This window comes from Nelusetta ayraudi, unplaced genomic scaffold (assembly GCF_046127955.1).
Source record: "Nelusetta ayraudi isolate G7.1 ecotype Tasmania unplaced genomic scaffold, CSIRO-AGI_Nayr_v1 ptg000042l, whole genome shotgun sequence".
NCBI lineage: Eukaryota > Metazoa > Chordata > Actinopteri > Tetraodontiformes > Monacanthidae > Nelusetta > Nelusetta ayraudi.
Window position 1 is genome coordinate 11,868,073 of NW_027466092.1, and position 18,606 is coordinate 11,886,678.

Sequence of the window (18,606 nt, forward strand, 5' to 3'; positions counted from 1 at the left end):
GCTCTATTGCCACTGTTGACATATCATGCAATGTTGTATGGACCACCTGCCGTGGGATATAATTTCCCTTCCTCTTCCTACCTACTTTTTTCATGCGATGCCAAATTTTTTGGCGAGAGTGAAAACAAAGCTCTCTAAAGTTCATTGTCTGGTTGCTCTAATGACGGCGCCCTGCACCGGACGCCAGCCTCCCTGGACCCACACCAGCGGGCTCATTTGCAGAGGAACAGTGGTGACACTGTGATGACCGCGGCTGCCCCACGTGACCCCTGTCATTCGTGTCTGGGTCCTCACGGCTTTGGTCAATTTCTTCCTGCTGAACTACATCATGACTGGGCTCGTCCATTCATTTTTATCCTGTCGGTTGAATTATCCAATAGTTGAAGAGGTTGACGGATGACTTAACACGCTGGAGGGAACGTTTACTGAATTTTGACGTAAAGCGACACAATGTCACCAAGAAAAGCCTTCAGCTTGGATTAGCTTCTTCCTGGTCTCCTTCTGTAGTTTTCTTTAAGAGCAGCTTGAGGAAGGTGACTTGTTGTGGAATCAACAGGAATTTTAAGACGGATTAAAAAGTCTGTTAGTGGTTGGTGAGTTGCAGGGGCTTGATTTCAGGGATAAAACTTGCTGCCATGCAAAGTTTGGATGGAGGGAATCTAATCTGGATTGAGTTCATTCCAACTAGCTGAACTTGAATTTATGCTTCCAAGGTGTTCTGGCACATGACTTTGCCACATGCTGGCTTTGATCAGATTGTGATATATATATTTCTATAGTGGGATTTGTGTTTATTCACAATATTTTGACTGGCGGATCTACTGCTATATAAATTTACAACATATGTAGGTCAGAACCCTGGATGTGATCTCCTCCCACAGCCACATGTGTACACAAGAACTGTTCTAAACACGATTTCAGTATTGTGTTTGTCTTCTGGGCAGAGCTGCTAAATCGAAAGTACCGGCAATTTAATTTTTTTTTTTTAAATCTGACACCTTTTATTGGTGTACTATAATTTAGGGCGTGTTCGCTTCCAGGTTGTTGCAGATATTTACTGGAATGTTGCTTCCTTGTATAGCTCAAAAAACACAGACGGGATTAAATGAGGACGATTAACTCTCTTCCCAAATGCTCACGATCGGCACCGAGCGGCAAACATTAACATTAAAGGATTTTTTTGTGATTGGCAGGGTGCCGCAACTCCAGCCCAGTGTTTTTCCACTGAAGAAATGAATGGATACTCTGTGAGTTCATCCTGCTCGGCCCGCTGGCTGCCGCTGCTACTGGCTTCGTTAATCTAATTTATCAGAGTTTCCACTTTAATCGAGGTGAAGGGTGGATTTTCAAAAACAAATCATTGTGATTTCCATCTTGTCTCTGTGATCCTGCACTGCTGCAATCAAACATCTGAGCACAAAATCAACCCGTGTGTCTTTAATCAGACGTGCGCACGTGTGATTTTCAGTCGTTGATTTGCTTTTATCGGTGTGTTCAGCGTCTGCTGAATCCAAATCACTGGAACAATATTTTCTCTCTGTGTTTCAAGAACTGCTTGACTCTCTTTGAAACTGCCAGCCTCCCTCTTCTTGTACAAAAAAGAACCGTCAGTCCCACGCCACGAGGGTGACCTGACACCCCCAAATCAAAGCCGCTGTCATGAATGCAGAATTCTGCTGCAAATGTCCTGAAAATTAAGCGTACCAGAACAGAGTGTCTTTTAGACCTATATTGCCAATTAAAAGAATAAAAAGCCTAATGAAAGGGTTGATGGTAGTTAGCTGCTCCCGTCCGGCTGCCTGTATTCATTATGACGAGTGATTAGACGAGCGTCACGCTGACACACAATGAACTTTTCTTCCCATTTCAAATAAATGAGAAAACAAATGAGAACAAACATTCCTTTTAGAAATGTTACAAAAATTGTTTCGCTCTTACTCACTGGTTGAATCAATAAAGAGCTGCAGATTTGAAAATGGCGTGAGCTCTGACAGTTCAGAGTGCAAACTGCAGCTTAGAGTGTGAGGGTGTGTGTCACGAAAAAGGAGTGATTGAAAGTAAAATGGGACAAAAAAGAAGGGCCAACTGTATCCAACACACACACACACACACACACACACCGTGCCAATCCTCCCCTCCCGCATTCTCATCTGGTCACCCTGCACGCCACACTCGTTGGACACCTCTCACTTCTTGGAGTTAAATCTTCTGTCTTCTTTCCTCCTCTCATTCCTTTATTTGTAGTCTCTCTGTGACCTCACCTCCCATCGTGTCCTCTTCTCCTCTTCCCTCCCCCTCCTTCCAATCCAAACACCCCACCGTCAGGAGCCCGGCCCCGCCAAGGTGACGGTGACCAGCAGCGGCGCCGCAGGTGGAGGAAGCATCCCCTGCCTGCCCAGCAGCATCGCCGGCGCCGAGCGAGTGCCGATGAGCCGCGCCTCCCTGTGGCAGGAGGAGAGCCGCTGGAGCAGGACCACCATCCCCTGTAGCCGCAGCGCCTCCTGCATCAGCCAGCTGAGCCAGAGCCAGCTAGACACCAGCAGCTCCTCACAAGATGGTGAGGACCAAGATCTTTGAATGCATTCGCTCTCTTTTTTTTAACAGCTCACATCATTAAATCTGTGTTGTATCTATATTAGGTCTTTGTGTGGATGATGTGTGTGGGTCTATGCATGCATTTTGGACACTCTTACATATTTACTCCATCTCAAATCATTATGAAATATTTGTGGAAACTATTTTTAGTTTCACAAAGTGGAACTTTATCAGACTGATGCAGACTAATACGATACAACTTTGTTATTTGGTCTGTGTCAGACACACACGCTCGTTCTTACCTGTTACATGTTTTGATGGAGCGCTTCTGTCTTCATCAGAGCTGCCACAAGGTGGTGTGTAAATGTGTCTTGTGCAGATGTTGTGAACAGAGGTGTGGCCACTATATCAGATTTGACACATGAACATCTTTGGATGAGATACAATACAAATTTAATTGTTTATTGTGTTGTTTTGTATCTTTGTCTTATTATTAACAAAAAAAACAAACAATAGAAGAAACAACACCAAGTTTCTCCATTATCTTGCTGAAAGCTGCAGTTTTGACCTGGACAGTGCAGAAGGGGGCTTGTGGGTTGTGGGTGACGGTACTAAAAGAAATTTCCACTTGAAGAGTGATTCTTAGAACAGTATATCACAGTTGCATGAGGTGTCTGCTGTGTGTATGTGTGCATGCTAAAACACAGCACTGGAAAGCAGCCCCTCTGTGATGTCATAAAGGGTGACTGATACTTCTTTCAGGTTAGTAACGACAGCCAACACTTCTGTTAGATCGTCCCCATTTTTGTGGAAGGTTCAACATCAAGCATCAGTTTTAGAAGGAAGTGAACGTTTGATTTTTCAGACAGAGGGCTAAATATGCTGTGCAGTGAATGATGTGCAGTTTATTCTTCATAATTAACCATTCAAAGGTAGCGTCGCTGGAGTCTGGGAAGAAAATCAAGACCTTGAAATGGCTAATTATGTGAGCGCAGGTTCTCTTACAATACCCCTCCCTTGTGCTTCCTTTCAGACTGCACCACCATGAGCACTGGCCGCAAAGTGCGAGTGGAGAGCGGCTACTTTTCCCTGGAGAAGACCAAGTCGGAGCCCTCGCCAACGTCTGCCCAGCACTGTCAGCCACCCCTACACCTGCCCCTGTCCTCCTCAGCGTCATCCTCCTCGTTAGGAGCTCTCAGTCCCAGGTATAACTCCGAGCCAGAGCCCCCGACTTCCCCTTACCAGCCCTCCCAAGACCCCCTTCCTTCCCCAGGTTCGCTCATTTCCCCCAGCTACTCCACCATCAGCTCCTCCCAGAGCTCGCTGGATTCTGATCCCAGCGGCGCCTCGCCCTCTTGGGACGGGCCTGGCGCGCGGGACAGTCACGACGGTGGCGGCAGAGTGGGCCGCCCTGGCAGGGAGTACGCGGCACTGTCTGACGTGCCGCGGGCCCGCAGGCTGAGCTACCGCGAGGCCTTCCGCTCGGAGAAGAAGCGGCAGGAGCTCAGGGCGCGCACACGGAGCCCTGGCAGACAGGAGGTGGCGCGGCTGTTCGGTGAGGAGCGCAGGTAAGACGCCACTGAGGAGTTTGATGCTCTCCAGATGCATGTTAATGGGATTTTTTGCTGTCTGGCCAATAGCTGAAACACATTATCGGACAGATAGAGAGCAACATACAGATTGTCTCACAGTGACAGGCAGCCAAGCAGAATAAAAGTCACAATTGGTCAGATGTTGTAAGCCCCCTAATGTTGCCCTAAAACAGCGTTTCTCAACTGGTGGGTTGCGACCTAAAAGTGGGTCATGGAGCTGTTTTGATTGGGTCGCAGCTTCCCCCTTTTTTTAAAATAAAAAAAAAGGATTTTAAATATATCTATGTATATATTTATAGAACATTTATTCACTCTACCGGATAGAAAGTGGGCTTGCATTTTTATTTTTGTGGAATAAATTTGGTTCGTACATGATAAGAAGAAATGTGGGTCCTGAGACTTCACCAGTTGAGAACCACTGCCCTTGGAACACATGAGCAGCATTCCATGTAATACATTACCTCAGGCTGTATGTAATGTATCCAGCACTCGGCAGTTTAGCGCCATCCTGTGGCTGCTGCCTTGAAAGCACGACGACCTTCTCCAGTGCTGCAGATGTTTTGTTTTTTTCACGGCGGATAATTTTGCGGGACATGAAGCCGCATGCGTGACTTCCTTTTCTGTGGATCTCTTAACCTTTGGCTCTGGCTCCTTTGCTACTGTTTTTTTCTTTTGTTGTTGTTTCCGTCTTTTCCAGGGGGCTTCTGAACAGAGCTTCTCAGATCTAACGCTCAACTCCCCGTCCCAATGCTGTTCCCTGCTGGTCATCGCTGATTCCTGCTTTCTGTCATTCCATCTCTGCAATGCCTGGGATCGCACATGCACACGCACACGCACACGCACACGCACACACACGCACACACACACACACACACACACACACACACACAATACTGTTTTTGAAAGGATTCAGTTGACGCATAGTACACACTAAACAGTATCTGTGGATGGTTTGGGTCTGTTGGTGGGTTTGCTCACTCTGATTTATCCACTTTGCTCTCCTCACACATTAACACTGCAGTGCCTCCAGGTAACACCAGCTGTGTTGCCGTTGCCGCTCTCTGCAGTTCAATTTAATCCATCGTTCTTGCCAGTTTTCTTTTCCTACTATGTTTAATCTTTCATTAGTTAGCAAAACCTTTAATCATCTTTGGTGTTTAATTGTACTGGGATTTTATGTTTGCATAATTTTGCTTTTTTACATTTTGATTGGAAGGACTGTCTTATTATGGCTTAATTGAATTATTGTACAAAATCTGGCTGCAAATCTCAAATCATGCTTTGGTTTTAATTTTCATGCTGATACTGCTATTGGTGACCTTTTTTTGCACAGAAATGTTTCTGCCTAATTATTGCTGTAATGATTTAATGCTTGAATGTGTATATTTCATAGATCATTTTGTCTGTTGAAACCACTGTCAGATCACAAATGAGTCTTTGTGGGGAGGACAAAAGCTCTGTTCTTGTCTGCCAGGCGTTCTCAGATAATCGAGCGCTTCGAGGAGGGCCAGCATGTGGAGCACATGGACACCAGCGGCTCCAGCGACCCCACGGTTAATACCGCGCTAATCCAGAGGCAAGGCCGCAGCGAGAGGCGTTATCTGGCCAACAGTCATGTACGTTAATCCCAACCAGGGCGGGCGGGCGAGCGTGTGTTTAGAAACTTTGCATAAGGATGCGTGCGCTTTTAGACGCTAGCTATTTCAAGATGTTTTATTTTATTTGTAATGTAATATTTGTAGGAGATGTCACTGGATGCAGGAAAGGACCGCTCGGCCCCGGATGTGTCCAGCTCCGCTTTTTCTAATTTGAGAAGAGCCAAGTCTCTGGACCGCCGAGCTACCGAGCCCTCAATGACTGTAAGTGCCTACACAAACAATACACATATTTCAATACACATTTTTTCAAACAGAAACAAATGAGACGATGAGAACATTTGTTCAGCTGAGCCGTGGAGGTCAGAGTTCCTGTCAGTGGTGCTAAGCACTGACTCTTCAGCCCACGAGGCAAAGTGGTGTAAGGTGTGTTGGGATCGTGCTCCTGGGCTGATCCGGTCAGTCTGCGGTTGGTCCGTCTGACTCACTAGCAGCTGCCAACACCCTACACCAACACACACACACACACACACACACACACACAACTCCCGCCACCGCCAGTGATGATTATAAATAGCTAGCAGGGGGGTAGCAGCAGCAGCAGCAGCAGAGGCAGTCGTGTGTGTGCCACCAGAAGAAACAGATTGTCAACATATGAGGTGAAGGCGGTTAGCCATTGAAATGACTCTGTGCCAGGCGGTGACGCCTCACCTGATGAAGCTCAACAAGACCAAGGTATCGTTGAGCATGTTAGCCGAGTTTTTGGGCAAAGTGTCCAGCGGGCGTCTATAAACAGACCTCAGCTTGGTTTCAATCTGCTGCAGTTTGTGTTTCACTGGGAAAGTCCAGCGACGGTCAGTTGGTCTCACCGGCTTCAGTCGCATTAATGCATTAAGTGCAGCGGGCAAAACACAACACATCAGTGATGTGTTGTCCGTTTATGTTGTTGTGTCGCTGAGTAATGTTTGAAGACGGTGACAAATAAAGACACAGAACATTCTTAATCAAAGTGTTTTTCTATTTGATGGGTAAAACGGAAAGATGTCTCTTTTAAGTGCTAACTGAAGTTTCCTGAAGTGATTTTTAATACCTTGGTCATTCTGCGTCACTGCATTTCACGTCGCTTTTTCTCTGTCTTGAACGCAGCCCGATCTGCTGAACTTCAAAAAGGGATGGATGACAAAGCTGTATGAAGATGGAATGGTACTTCTGTTCATATTCTCTCTTCTTTCACAAATGAAAGAATCATCTGTGTTAATATTAAGAAAAAAACTGTTCCTCTTTTTCCTCAGTGGAAGAAACACTGGTTTGTCCTGACAGATCAGAGTTTAAGGTACTACAAGGACTCGATTGCTGAGGAGGTAAATTTCTTCACACAGAGGCAAATAATTATAGGCTGCTGCAGTTGTTGTTGTTGTTTTCATGGACTGCTCTGTTCTCAAATTGACTTTGTTTTCTCCCTCAGGCGTCAGAACTGGACGGTGAGATTGACCTCTCCACATGCTACGATGTCAAAGAGTTCCCGGTCCAGAGGAACTACGGCTTCCAAATCCTGGTGAGTGTCGATTGTTGCTGTCAGCGATTGTCCGCCGCCGTTAATCACCTTTTGGAAAATGAGACTTATTGTTTAGACTGGAGCCCTGGCCTATAAACAGCCTTGGACACCGAGCGGGGCAGCTCGAAGGTGTCACATTTTCCCATTTCTCTCCCTGAGACAGCTCTTTGTTTGTTGTGACGGATGTCACATGACCTGTCAACCCCCTGCAAGGGCTGACATCATCGCGGTCTAAATGTGCTACAGCTGTTGCCAGCCGTGCGTGATTCTCTCAAACCATGTGCCCTTCATGCTGGACAATGTGTTTGTTTGACCTTTCGGTTCATGTTTGCTAAAACACAGCAGAGCTTGAAAAACATTGTTCCAGTTCAGAGCTCATAGTTGCAAGCACTGTGCTGGAAGAATGCTCTTCTTGACTTACAGACATTTTAGATCTGATTAATTCTAAATTGTATGTAATACTCTTTATTTATTTTGTTTGCATTGGCACGATAAGAACCGCCCTCTTCACTGCTTGAATTTAGAAATAGAAATCCTGCAGGGATCTTTGTCTCTCTGGCCTGGAACAACATTGGCTAATAACCGCAGTACTTCTGTCAGCTCCCCTCTGCTAAATGGTCAGACAGGTTACAGTGTGGGAAGTCCACAAGTCTTGAGTTTTAATGAGTAACTGCGGCTGTCTTTTTGGTTCAGGAACCATGATTTAAAGAGGCTATAAAAACCTAATAGTCAGCAGGAAGGGTTTCAAATACATGCAATATTGTAGTTTTTGTTTGCACTTTTGTCTACTCAGAGTCCATTTTATTTTTTCAGTCCTTGCAAAATTCCAAAGCTCAAAAGATAAAGTACATTGTGCAACAACTGAGCCCAGGGTACTTTACCAGTAGCAACTGCAGAAGGCCGGAAAAGCTGGGAGATCTTTGTCCTGTCTGACTCTTTGGTTTTTAAAACTAATAATACCACATCTTTATAGTTCATTGCTTGAGGGAAGGAAGATCGTCGTGTTGCAAAGAGTTGTTCATCAAACTGCTTTTTACTTTCAGTTGAGTGTTTTCTACTAAAGCCTCTCTTGATAAATTACAGTCAGTAAGAGAAAAGCAACAATCTATTGTGCCTCTAAAGCAGGAAAAATCTTGTTATTGTCAGTGCTGCTCCACTTTCACATGCTTGGATTTTCATTTTTTTTTCATTTGTTTTGAGACAAATGTCCAAAATCTGCATTCACCAGCAGTCACTTTAACAAGATGCCTTTCCTGTCTGCTTCCAGTGTAAAGAGGGAGCGTGCACGCTGTCGGCCATGACCTCTGGGATCCGCCGCAACTGGATTCAGGCCATAATGAAGAATGTGCGACCTACTATCGCCCCAGATGTCACACGGTAATTCCCGCATGGGGATTATAACCGAACCAATGGCAGACATGACGAGTGCTTTTCTCACTTGTTTGATCTCAATCCCTCTCTCCTCCTCCTCCTCCTCCTCCTTTCCTCCTTTCCTTTTCTCTCCTCCCCCTCATCAACTGGTATTTCCAACCTGCTTCCAGGAAAAACATCTCTCTGAAACTATCCGTTCTGAAGCCCAGGTTGTAGTGCTTGTGTGTTTGAGAAAAAAAAAGAAAAAACAAACCCTCCTCCGGCAGTGATGTTATTGCTCAGCAATGTCAACCCCGTGTTTGTCGTTTCCACGCTGTCATGTGATTGTTGAGTAACGTCTGTGTCAGTTGTGCCGCTGTAGAGACTCAGTAGGCACTTCTACCAGCATACTGAGATGGTAGAGCAACAATTAAGCCTAAGAGATTTAAAAAGAAACATGTTTCCTCGCTAAACATTTATTTTGGTGCTTCAGTTAAGTTGCTGTATTACCTTCCAGACGACGTAACCCATGTGAAACTGTATACATGCTCCGACCCGCATGCACTGACTCACACTCCTCACTCTGCCAGCATGTGTCTCCAAGGGCAGAATGCGTGATATCTTTGGTATTTGTGCAAAGACGCCACTCAGTCACTCTCTTTCTCATTCTCGGCCTCTGTCCCGTCTCGTCTTCCCCCTTGCCGACACTTCCTGACACGTCGGTGCTCCGCGGTGAAAATAGATTCCACCGTCAGGTCACTTGTTTGAAAAGATGCTCTGTGGTCCTTTTCAAGCGACACAGCTCCGTCCTTCATGATGACTTTGTTTTAAACATTGAGTACGTTCACATGCACAGCTAGACTTTGACAATAAGGCCGTTGAGATTTTATTACAACCACAGCAGTAGTTTGCAAAGCAACAGTGGAGTCGCGTGGGTATGTTTGCCTTTCTCAGATTATTTCAGATTATTGAAACATGTAAACAGCCGATAGGATCAAGAAACATTTTTATAAAAATGATAAAATATTTTCTTTTCAACTTTTGACCCACTGGCAACACATTGCACTAGCTTAACTGTTGCATTTGTGATTAAGGCCAATTTCTTTTTAACTGGGGTGCTAACATGCAGGAGCTTACTCTGAAAAACTCTGGACTGAAATATTCGATGAGCTCTGTCAGATCAAGGTGAGGGTGAACTGCTGTCGACCGCATGATACTCACCAAGTTGGTGTAATATTGCTGAGCATGTAAACGGGCTCATTGGTATTTGAGGCTCGGGCAGGTTTGTCTCAAGTCACGACTGGAAACACTAATCGGCCTCCGGCTGGATGCAGTGTGAAGTGTTTTAATGTTGACGTTTTCTCACTGTTTGTTTTTTTTCATTTGCTTTTGTGATGGATTGGATGTAGCTACACTGTCAAGCAAAGCTTTATGTTTTTGTAGCTTTAGCAAATATGGATGTGACCGTCATCTATGTTTTTTTATTTTTTTTTTATTTTGTTTTTGGCAACATCCACATGGAGCGTGTTTGCTTTGTGTCCTGTCTGTTTGTTCAGATCCCTCCCAGAGGAGAAGATTAAAGCCCAGGTGATGCTGGAGACGTGTCAGCAGTCGCCCGCCGCTACAATCCCCAGTTCCGAAGCCCAGAAGTCTCACGCCCAACATGCTGGCGCTGACGCCTCCACTCTGTCCTCGGAGCCGCGCAAAAGCCGAGTTCGTGAGCGCAGACGCGAGGGTCGCTCCAAAACTTTCGACTGGTCCGAGTTCAAAATAGAACAGAGGGAGAAGCCGGCGAAGGCGCGAGCAGACACCGTGGACCTCAGCTCGTCCTTCTCAACGGCCTCCTCGCGTTTCTCTCCCACCTCATCTCCCTCCTCGTCCGCGTCCTCTCCCGTCTCTACCTCCTCCCTAAAGACTTCCTCCTTGTCTGGTCACCTGCCGTCCAAGACGGACGAAGCGGAAAAGGAGAACGTATGGCGGGGAACCCCCACGAGTGGCACCGCCGGTGCAGCACACGTGCCAAATAATATTGCCGCCACCGTGACTTCCGCGTCGAATGCTGCGCCCCCTGCTCAGCCGTCGATATCCGACGGCCTGGAGCAAGGGAGGATGGAGGTGGACCACCCCGCAGGCGTGCACCCTGCCGGGGGTGAGAGGAACGCCAGAAGCGCAGACGTCCAGGAAGAGATCGAGCAGCGGTGGCATCAGGTGGAAACGACGCCGCTGAGAGAAGAGAAGCAGGTGCCCATCAGCACCACTTTAGGCACCTCGGCGAGCTCCGACAGGCTGCCTGCGCACGACCTGGCCGCGCTGCTGGACAAGGAGGTGCGTGTCCTTTGAAAATATTTCCGTGCCACGCCAGAGCAACACGTGCTGACGTTCCTTTTGTCTTGCAGCTGGGACAGAAGCAGAAGGAGTTGGACCAACTGCAAAAGCAAAACAGCGTTTTGAAAGAACAGTTGGAAAGCGCTCTGGGACGAGAGCAGACTGCCAGGGAGGGCTATGTACTGCAGGTACCCAGTAAACATTTATCATGCAGGAAATCTGTTTGTTTTTAAGTAAGTAATTATAATGTGTCCAAATAGCCGTGAGAAAACCATTTGAAATAAGTAGTTTTGCAGGATCGTAATGAATAAACCCCCAGTGAAGTAAATGTTATCTACTCTACACTGTACTGAATAGCATCTATGAGCTAAATTGGATTTCTGTATCTCTTGCTACGTGTAAAAAACAAAAAACAAACCTACTAACAGGTGTGGCGGTGTGTTCTCTGACACTGATAAGCATGATTGGTTGCGGTGTTCTTAGCATGATGTTTTCACTAACTGGTGTTTATGGAGTTTCACATCTCCTGGGAACCTAATTTAATTCAATCTGACAATGCTAAAGGTAAGAGACCTGATCGAGAAGCCTTGCGCTGTGCTTTTTCTCTCTGTCTCTTTGGTTTTTGCTTTGATAATCTTTACTGCATGCTGATTGGTGCTTGGGTTGCCTCCTAACAGCAGCCTTTTTTTTTCTTAATATGTGCAGTGAGCTTATCGCAGAGTCAAAGGAATGGTTTTGTGTTGCCACATTTTACGTTTCATTATTTAAACAGCCGATTATTTTGGTTGCAGCTGTTTTTTGCAGCTGAATTGTTTCTTTTAGGTGACAGTTGGAGTTGATATTGTATTTAAAACTTTTCATTTCATAAGTTGCCTCTGAAAAAGCACAGTGGAAGCTTGAATCTGTCAAACGCCAGTTTGGTGTCCAGAAAAAGAGAAGTTGATCTGGAAGCCCACGCACCCACCCACCCAGAGATGTGCTTCTCCCTGTGTGCTGCCGCGTTTTACTGATGTCATTAATGAAACTGTCTCGTCACTCTTTTTTAAGAGCGCGACGCCTCCCTCCGTCTCGCCGCGCCGAGTGCCATGGCAACACTTGCACATGCTTAATCAGGATTTGCAGAGTGAGCTGGAGACCCAGAAGCGCAAGCAGGACGTCGCTCAGCAGCAGATCCGCACGCTGAAGAGGAGTTACACAGAGGCCCAGGACGCCGTTGGCCGCCATGAGACTGACATCCAGGCCCTGCAGGCCAAACTGGGCTCTGCCATGGCAGAGATCTTGGCCAGTGAGGAGGCCGTGGCCAGGATGCGCAATGAGCTCAAGCTGGAGCAGGAGCGCTCGAGGGAGCAGGAGGAGGAACACGGCCGCAGCGAGACGACCCTGCGAGCCCAGCTGAAGGAGAGCGAGGACAGGCTCCGCGAGGTTGAGGCCCGTCTCCTGGAGCGAAACCAGGCACTGAGGCACCTGGAACGGCAGCAAGCCCTGCAAAAAGACCACGTCCGAGAGATCCAGAGGCTGCAGGAGAGGCTGCAGGAGGTCACCGCGCGACTGACCGCCACCGAGGAGGGCCAGGCGCTGAAGGATGAGCGCCTGAGGAAGGACCAGCACAGCCTGCAAGAGAGCCACGAGAGGGAAAGGCAGAATCTGTGCAGGAAATTAGCAGAGGCCGAATCCGCTCGGCAAGAGGTGCAGGACAGACTGGACGAGGCCGAGCAGCAGGTGGAGGCCTTGTTAAGGGGCCAGCAGGCCTCTGGCAGCAAAGAATGCCAGGAAGAAATCCTGAAGCTGCAAGAGGAGCTGGCTCAGAAATCCAACGTGGTGGAGTCGCTCAGGGAGAGCGTGCGCAGGTTAGAAGAGGAGCGAGGACGCCTGACCTGTCGTTGTCAGGAGCTCCTCAACCAGATCACGGAAGCCGACCGCGAGGTGAACAAGCTCCGCAGCCGCCTGGAAACGGAAGAGACCGACTACAACACCCTGGAGCACTCGTACGAGAGGGCCACCCAGGAGTTCCAGAAAATGAGCCAGTTCCTTCGGGAGAAAGAGGAGGAGATTAGGCAGACGAAGGAGATGTACGAGCGGCTGGTGGAGCGCAAGGAGAAAGACCTGAAGGAGGCGCTGGTCAAGATGGCCGCGCTGGGCAGCAGCTTGGAGGAAACGGAGCAGAAGTTACAAGCTAAGGAGGAGCTTCTCTGCCAGATGAGTCAGAGCCTCCTAGAGAAGGTGGAGCCCTGCAGTGCCGAAAAGGACCTGCAGGCCAAGCTGGTGGTTGCGGAAGATCGCATAGCGGAGCTGGAGCAGCATCTCAACGCCCTGCAGCTGGACTACGCCGACCTTTGCCTGGAAAGGCAGCAGATGCCAGAGCAGAGGAAGAAAGGAAGGCTCAGTAAATCTGTGTCCTTCGCCCCGAGCACGGGCCTCTCGTTGTCCTTCATCAAAACGGAGAACTCTGCAGAAGATAAGGAGTCTCAAGCCAAGAGGCCAAGGATTCGTTTCTCTAGTATTCAGTGCCAAAAATACATGAACATTGACGATGTGGACGCAAGGCAGAATATTAGTCAGTGTGGAAGTGAAGACGCTCAGCTGCCCGAGGAGCAAATGTCCCAGAGTATCACGTTCCCACACAGCAGTGACCCGGAGAAGTTCATCTCTATCATTCACGCGCTAGAGACAAAACTGCTGGCCACTGAGGATAAGCTGAGGAACCTCACTCAGACCCTAGAGGAGCAGCGGTCCGCAGAAACGGGACAAGCTTCCAAGACGGACCTGAAGCTGCCCAAGACCAAGGCGCCTTCTGATAGGGAGTCGACCTCCTCCGGCCGGGTAAAGAGCGGCGCCGTCAATAAGCACTACGCCAAAGCCCTGGCATGTCTAGAAAAGAGTCGAGAGAAAGTTCGGTCAATTCTAAACAGCCCGCAAGACAGTACCGACTCGCAGCTGCATTCACTGTCTGAGATGGAGAGCGATCTGTTCAACGCATCGCTGTACATCCGACAGGGGCAGAAGGCCTTGGAAGAGCAAAGTCCAGTCGTCCATCCCAATGTGACACCTGAGACTCTCGATAAAGAGGCCTTGCAGCTCTACGCCAAGACTCTGTCGTTTGAGGCGGCGGTGCTGAACAAGATGGCCTCGCTGATGCAGACGTCAAAATCGGACCTCCTGCGAGCGCTGGGCGAGCTGTGGGAAGACATGGAGGTGGTTAAAAAGAACGACAAGGACTGCCTGGCCATCGTCTACGCCGACGTGCTCACCAGGAAGTTGATGCTGGAGAGCGCCTTCTGGAAAGAGCTGGAGAAAGCCGAGAACGACGAGGCTCAATCCAAAGAGGACAGCGTCTCGGCCGACGTGGAGGTCGGCTCCACTGTCATTTTCAACAGCCTGGTCAAAGCAGAACTGGCCTACTCTGTTCAGAACCTCAAACGCTGCTACGATGAGAAATTCAAAACCCTCAAAAGGGAGCTGACGGAAGCCCGGAGGAACCTCCACCAACGAGAAGCGGCTCTGAACGCCATCATCGAGGCCTCCAAAAGGCCCGACTTGAAAAACGTCATAAAGGAAGTCAGGACCAAGTTTGACCTCGGACAACCGGCGCTGGCCGACGTCCACCCGCCCGAGCTGGCCCCGTACGTGGACCAGATCCAGGTGGAGGAGGCGCGGGACTTGGCCGAGGAGATCGTGGACCGGCACTTGGCCGGAGAGATGCCCTCCTGCGGCGTGGACTCGGTCGACTCTCTGCAGAACGCCCACGCCAGCCTGACGAGCGAGCTCCTGCGGCAGGCGGCCATCCTGCAGGCCTTCGCCCAGGAGATGGAGGGCGGCGGGGACCGTCCGGAGCTCGCCAAGATGATCCACCTCCTCCTGGGCCGCCAGACGTCGCCGAGTCTCACCGGCGCCTCCATTTGCATGCGGGAAGCCCTCATCCAGGCCCAGGTGGCGTACGTGGCGTGCAGGTTGCAGGCCAAGCACGAGCAGGAGCTGGGCTGGTACAAGCGGACGGGCCAGAACATGGAGGCGCTGGTCCGGCAGCACGCCCACAGCGTCGACGCCATCCAAGAGAAGTACCGGGCGTCCCTGCAGGAGGAGCGCCTGAGCTTCACGCAGACCGTGGACTCCCTGCGGGCGGAGAACCAGACGCTGAGGAGCGAGGCGGGCAAGCGCGCCGAGCAGCTCAGCCAGCAGCGGGAGCAGCTGGCACTCCTGGAGGAGCGCTACCAGCGGGAGGTGGAGCAGCTGCGGCGGAGGCACGCGGAGGAGCTGGGCGAGGCGGAGCGGGGCCGCGCCGCCACCGAGCTGGCCTTCATGGAGACCACGGCCGACAGCCAGCGCAAGTTGGAGGTGCTGCTGGCCGACATGGACGGCATGGAGGACCGGCACCTGGGCCACGTCAGGAAGCTGGAGGAGCAGTTTGAGCTGAGGCTCAGTGAGCTGCGGCAGCTCCACCGGGAGGAGTCGGCGAAGCTGCACGCCCAGTACGTGGAGAACCTCCAGCTCGTGGAGGGCCGCCGGCGGGAGGAGAGGGACACGGCCGCCGCGCCGATGGAGGAGGAGGAGCAGGGGAAGGCGACGAGCGGCCAAGACGCCCCCGACGTAGACTCCATGGTGGTTCTGAAGGATCGCATCCAGGAGCTGGAGACTCAGATGAACACCATGAGGGACGAGCTGGAGAACAAGCATCTAGAGGGAGATGTGGCCAGCCTGAGAGAGAAATACCAGAGAGACTTTGAGAGTCTTAAGGTTTTTGCTCTTTCATTTCCCTTTAGTCTCTTCTATTTGTTTAATACATGAGAAAATTGTAGGTTCACTAGCTAAGTAGCGCACAAATGGACTAATATTATTAGTCATTATTTGGGAAATGGTGTGATATAAAATCTTAACCTGCAGTTTAGTTTTTTTCTTCACTTTGCCTCTCGATCTTTATTCCTCCACAAAATTTTAATAGATTAAAGCAGGTTTAAGTTCAAGCACCAGTTAACATACCATGTCCCAAATTAAACAGTAATTCTAAAGAGTGCTCCATAAAAAAAAAAAAAAAAAAGCTGCTCTGCATAGTAAAATTCCACTCACACTAACATCTGGCCTGAAGATCGTTAAAAACACCTGCATGGCTTCTGTCACTGATTGTTTTTGCATGTCTCACTACGTGTAGCCCAATCAACTGCAGGCATTTCACTAAATCTAAAGTCACAGATTAAAGTGTGGATCGCAAATGCCACGCAATTGCACTCTGACGGGTGATTCACTCACCCTCCTCCGCAGGCCACATGTGAACGGGGCTTTGCAGCCATGGAAGAAACGCACCAGAAGGTCGTACATGACCTGCAGAGGCAACATCAGAGGGAGATTTCCAAACTGATGGAGGAGCGAGAGAGGCTGCTGGCTGAGGAGACGGCCGCCACAATCGCTGGTAATTTGTGAGAATGTTTGTCAAATATATAAATGTTTTAAAAACAGCCGGCTGACTCAGCGGAACAGGGGAACAACATGTATAGAGCTCGCTGAGAAGAATGACAGCGACGCTGATTTGCTTTGACAGACGTTCAGTCGTGCCAGAGACGCCGTCTGATGCTCTGCAGGACATCTCCCTTATCTCTCGCGTCTCACTTACTTTCCCAGTGTTATTCTCAGAGAGCTGAGTGAGTGAGCTGCTCCAGACATTGTTTCCAACTTTATGCCTGCAGCAGTAGCATTATGTTCTTTGCAGCTCCTGACTTTTAATGAAGTCATCAACAGTTTCTTTGTCATCAGGTGACTTTGAGTCGACTTAAATCATATTTGAAAAAAAAGACGTAAGCCTCTGGTTTTGTTTTGGTTTCTTGTTTTGTTTTTTACTTTTGTTTTTTTTTTAATTCTGAAATATGTGTGACTTTTTCTCTTCATGTAGCTATTGAGGCCATGAAGAATGCCCACAAGGAAGAAATGGAGAAGACACATCGCTCCCAACTGACTGGACTGAACTCTGACATTGATGAACTGCGCCTGCAATATGAGTATGTTGCTTTTTATTTCTGTAATTATTTATTCATTTATTTATTTATGTTTGATTGTTTTTGACTCAAACACAAATAATAAACAAAGAGAGCACATGGATGGCATTCCATTCCATCGATTATTGATTATGTCAGTGATTTTTCTGAATTTGGAATTGAGAAAAAAAAAAAAACGTAGGAGTAACGTAGTCTACGTGCTGCCCTGCAAAATTCCAATGTTTTCTGCAGACGTCTGCTGTGAGTTTGGCTTAATGCTGCAGTTGTGCAACTGTTTAGGGAGGAGCTGCAGTCCATCCAGAGGGAGCTGGAGGTTCTGTCGGAGCAGTACTCTCAGAAGTGCCTGGAGAACGCTCACCTGGCCCAGGCCCTGGAGGCGGAGAGGCAGGCCCTGAGGCAGTGTCAGCGGGAGAACCAGGAGCTTAATGCTCACAACCAGGTCTGCATGCACACACACACACACACACACACACACACACACACCAGAATGACTGTCCTCACAGTAACCTTTCTTCTATTTCCGTCCAAATAGGAGTTGAATAACCGACTGACTGTGGAGATCACTCGGATGCGCTCCTGTTTCAGCGGGGAAACGGCGCTGTCGCCACTCACACAGGGCAAAGATGTTTATGAACTGGAGGTACACAAACAAAGCCGCGCACTTTGACACGCATGAGCACGTGATGACACACGTACGCAACCATAAGAGTTTCCTCTGAAATCCCTCTGCCTCCCAGGTGTTGCTGCGAATCAAGGAGTCGGAGATCCAGTATCTCAAACAGGAAATCCACTCTTTGAAAGATGAGCTGCAGTCGGCGTTGAGGGTAAACAGGAAGGAGGGAGGACGGAGGAGGGGGTGTAACCTGCACTCCTTCACCTGTAGTCGTGTACTCATCGTGCCGTTCATATTGTTCTCCCTTCAGGACAAGAAATATGCCACCGACAAATATAAGGACATCTACACGGAGCTCAGCATCGTGAAGGCCAAGGCCGACTGCGACATCAGCAAGCTGAAGGAGAAGCTGCTCTTGGCCACAGAGGCTCTGGGTGAGAGGCGCGTGGACGGATCCGACACGTCTGGATACGGTAACTACAGTCTGTTTCTGTAATGGAAGGGTTCAAATCGATGTATTTAAAGGTCCCACATCCACTCTGTTGTAGATCTTTATTCTTTATCCCAGCAGGGAGAGCTTTGCATGATGTTCACACAACTGTCAGTGTCTGGGAAGCAGCATGTTCATCCTGCTCATTGTGATAGGAATGATAATTTGTTTGGAAGGAGACAAAAATATTGAATAACTCGAGCTGTTGGAACAAACAGGGATTGAGGGGTAACACTGTCTATGTGACATCACAAAGGGCTTGTTTCCAGCGATATAGTAGCACACTTTTAGGATCTAAAATGCATCAAGAAGAAGTAGAAGTTTGTCTTTCTTATTTCCAGTTTCCAGGCTAGAGACACATTAATGAGAAAACATGAGTGGATTTTGGATGTACAGTACGAGGTATTGCCAAGTTATTGATATTAACACCTTGCCTTGCCTTTTTTCTGTGTCAAAGATATCATGAAGTCCAAAAGCAATCCTGATTTCATGAAAAAGCAGTCCAGGCTCTCAAGAGGTGTAAGGTCAAAGGTCAGTGCCATGTTTGTTTGTTTGTTTGTTTTCTGGGAC

At 48.6% G+C, this 18,606-nt stretch overlaps 1 protein-coding gene across 6 annotated transcripts in view; it reads left to right on the forward strand.

Moving 5' to 3' along the window:
• Positions 1-18,606, forward strand: part of LOC142893654 (myosin phosphatase Rho interacting protein) — a 45,964-nt gene that overhangs the window by 24,501 nt on the left and 2,857 nt on the right. For 2 of the 6 annotated variants that reach the window (XR_012927732.1, XM_076034447.1), the window contains exons 6-25: positions 1,194-1,247; positions 2,326-2,557; positions 3,569-4,103; positions 5,602-5,743; positions 5,870-5,986; positions 6,869-6,925; positions 7,015-7,083; positions 7,188-7,277; positions 8,545-8,654; positions 8,819-8,857; positions 10,184-10,952; positions 11,024-11,140; positions 12,000-15,683; positions 16,206-16,353; positions 16,831-16,936; positions 17,213-17,372; positions 17,466-17,573; positions 17,671-17,757; positions 17,857-18,019; positions 18,494-18,567. Coding sequence is in view for 5 of the 6 variants with exons in the window: in XM_076034447.1 (XP_075890562.1) it covers positions 1,194-1,247; positions 2,326-2,557; positions 3,569-4,103; positions 5,602-5,743; positions 5,870-5,986; positions 6,869-6,925; positions 7,015-7,083; positions 7,188-7,277; positions 8,545-8,654; positions 8,819-8,857; positions 10,184-10,952; positions 11,024-11,140; positions 12,000-15,683; positions 16,206-16,353; positions 16,831-16,936; positions 17,213-17,372; positions 17,466-17,573; positions 17,671-17,757; positions 17,857-18,019; positions 18,494-18,567 (6,861 nt within the window). In the remaining variant the exon portion in view is untranslated. The remainder of the gene's footprint in view (positions 1-1,193; positions 1,248-2,325; positions 2,558-3,568; positions 4,104-5,601; positions 5,744-5,869; positions 5,987-6,868; positions 6,926-7,014; positions 7,084-7,187; positions 7,278-8,544; positions 8,655-8,818; positions 8,858-10,183; positions 10,953-11,023; positions 11,141-11,999; positions 15,684-16,205; positions 16,354-16,830; positions 16,937-17,212; positions 17,373-17,465; positions 17,574-17,670; positions 17,758-17,856; positions 18,020-18,493; positions 18,568-18,606) is intronic. The other 4 variants (XM_076034450.1, XM_076034448.1, XM_076034449.1 and 1 more) reach the window with 4 other exon arrangements.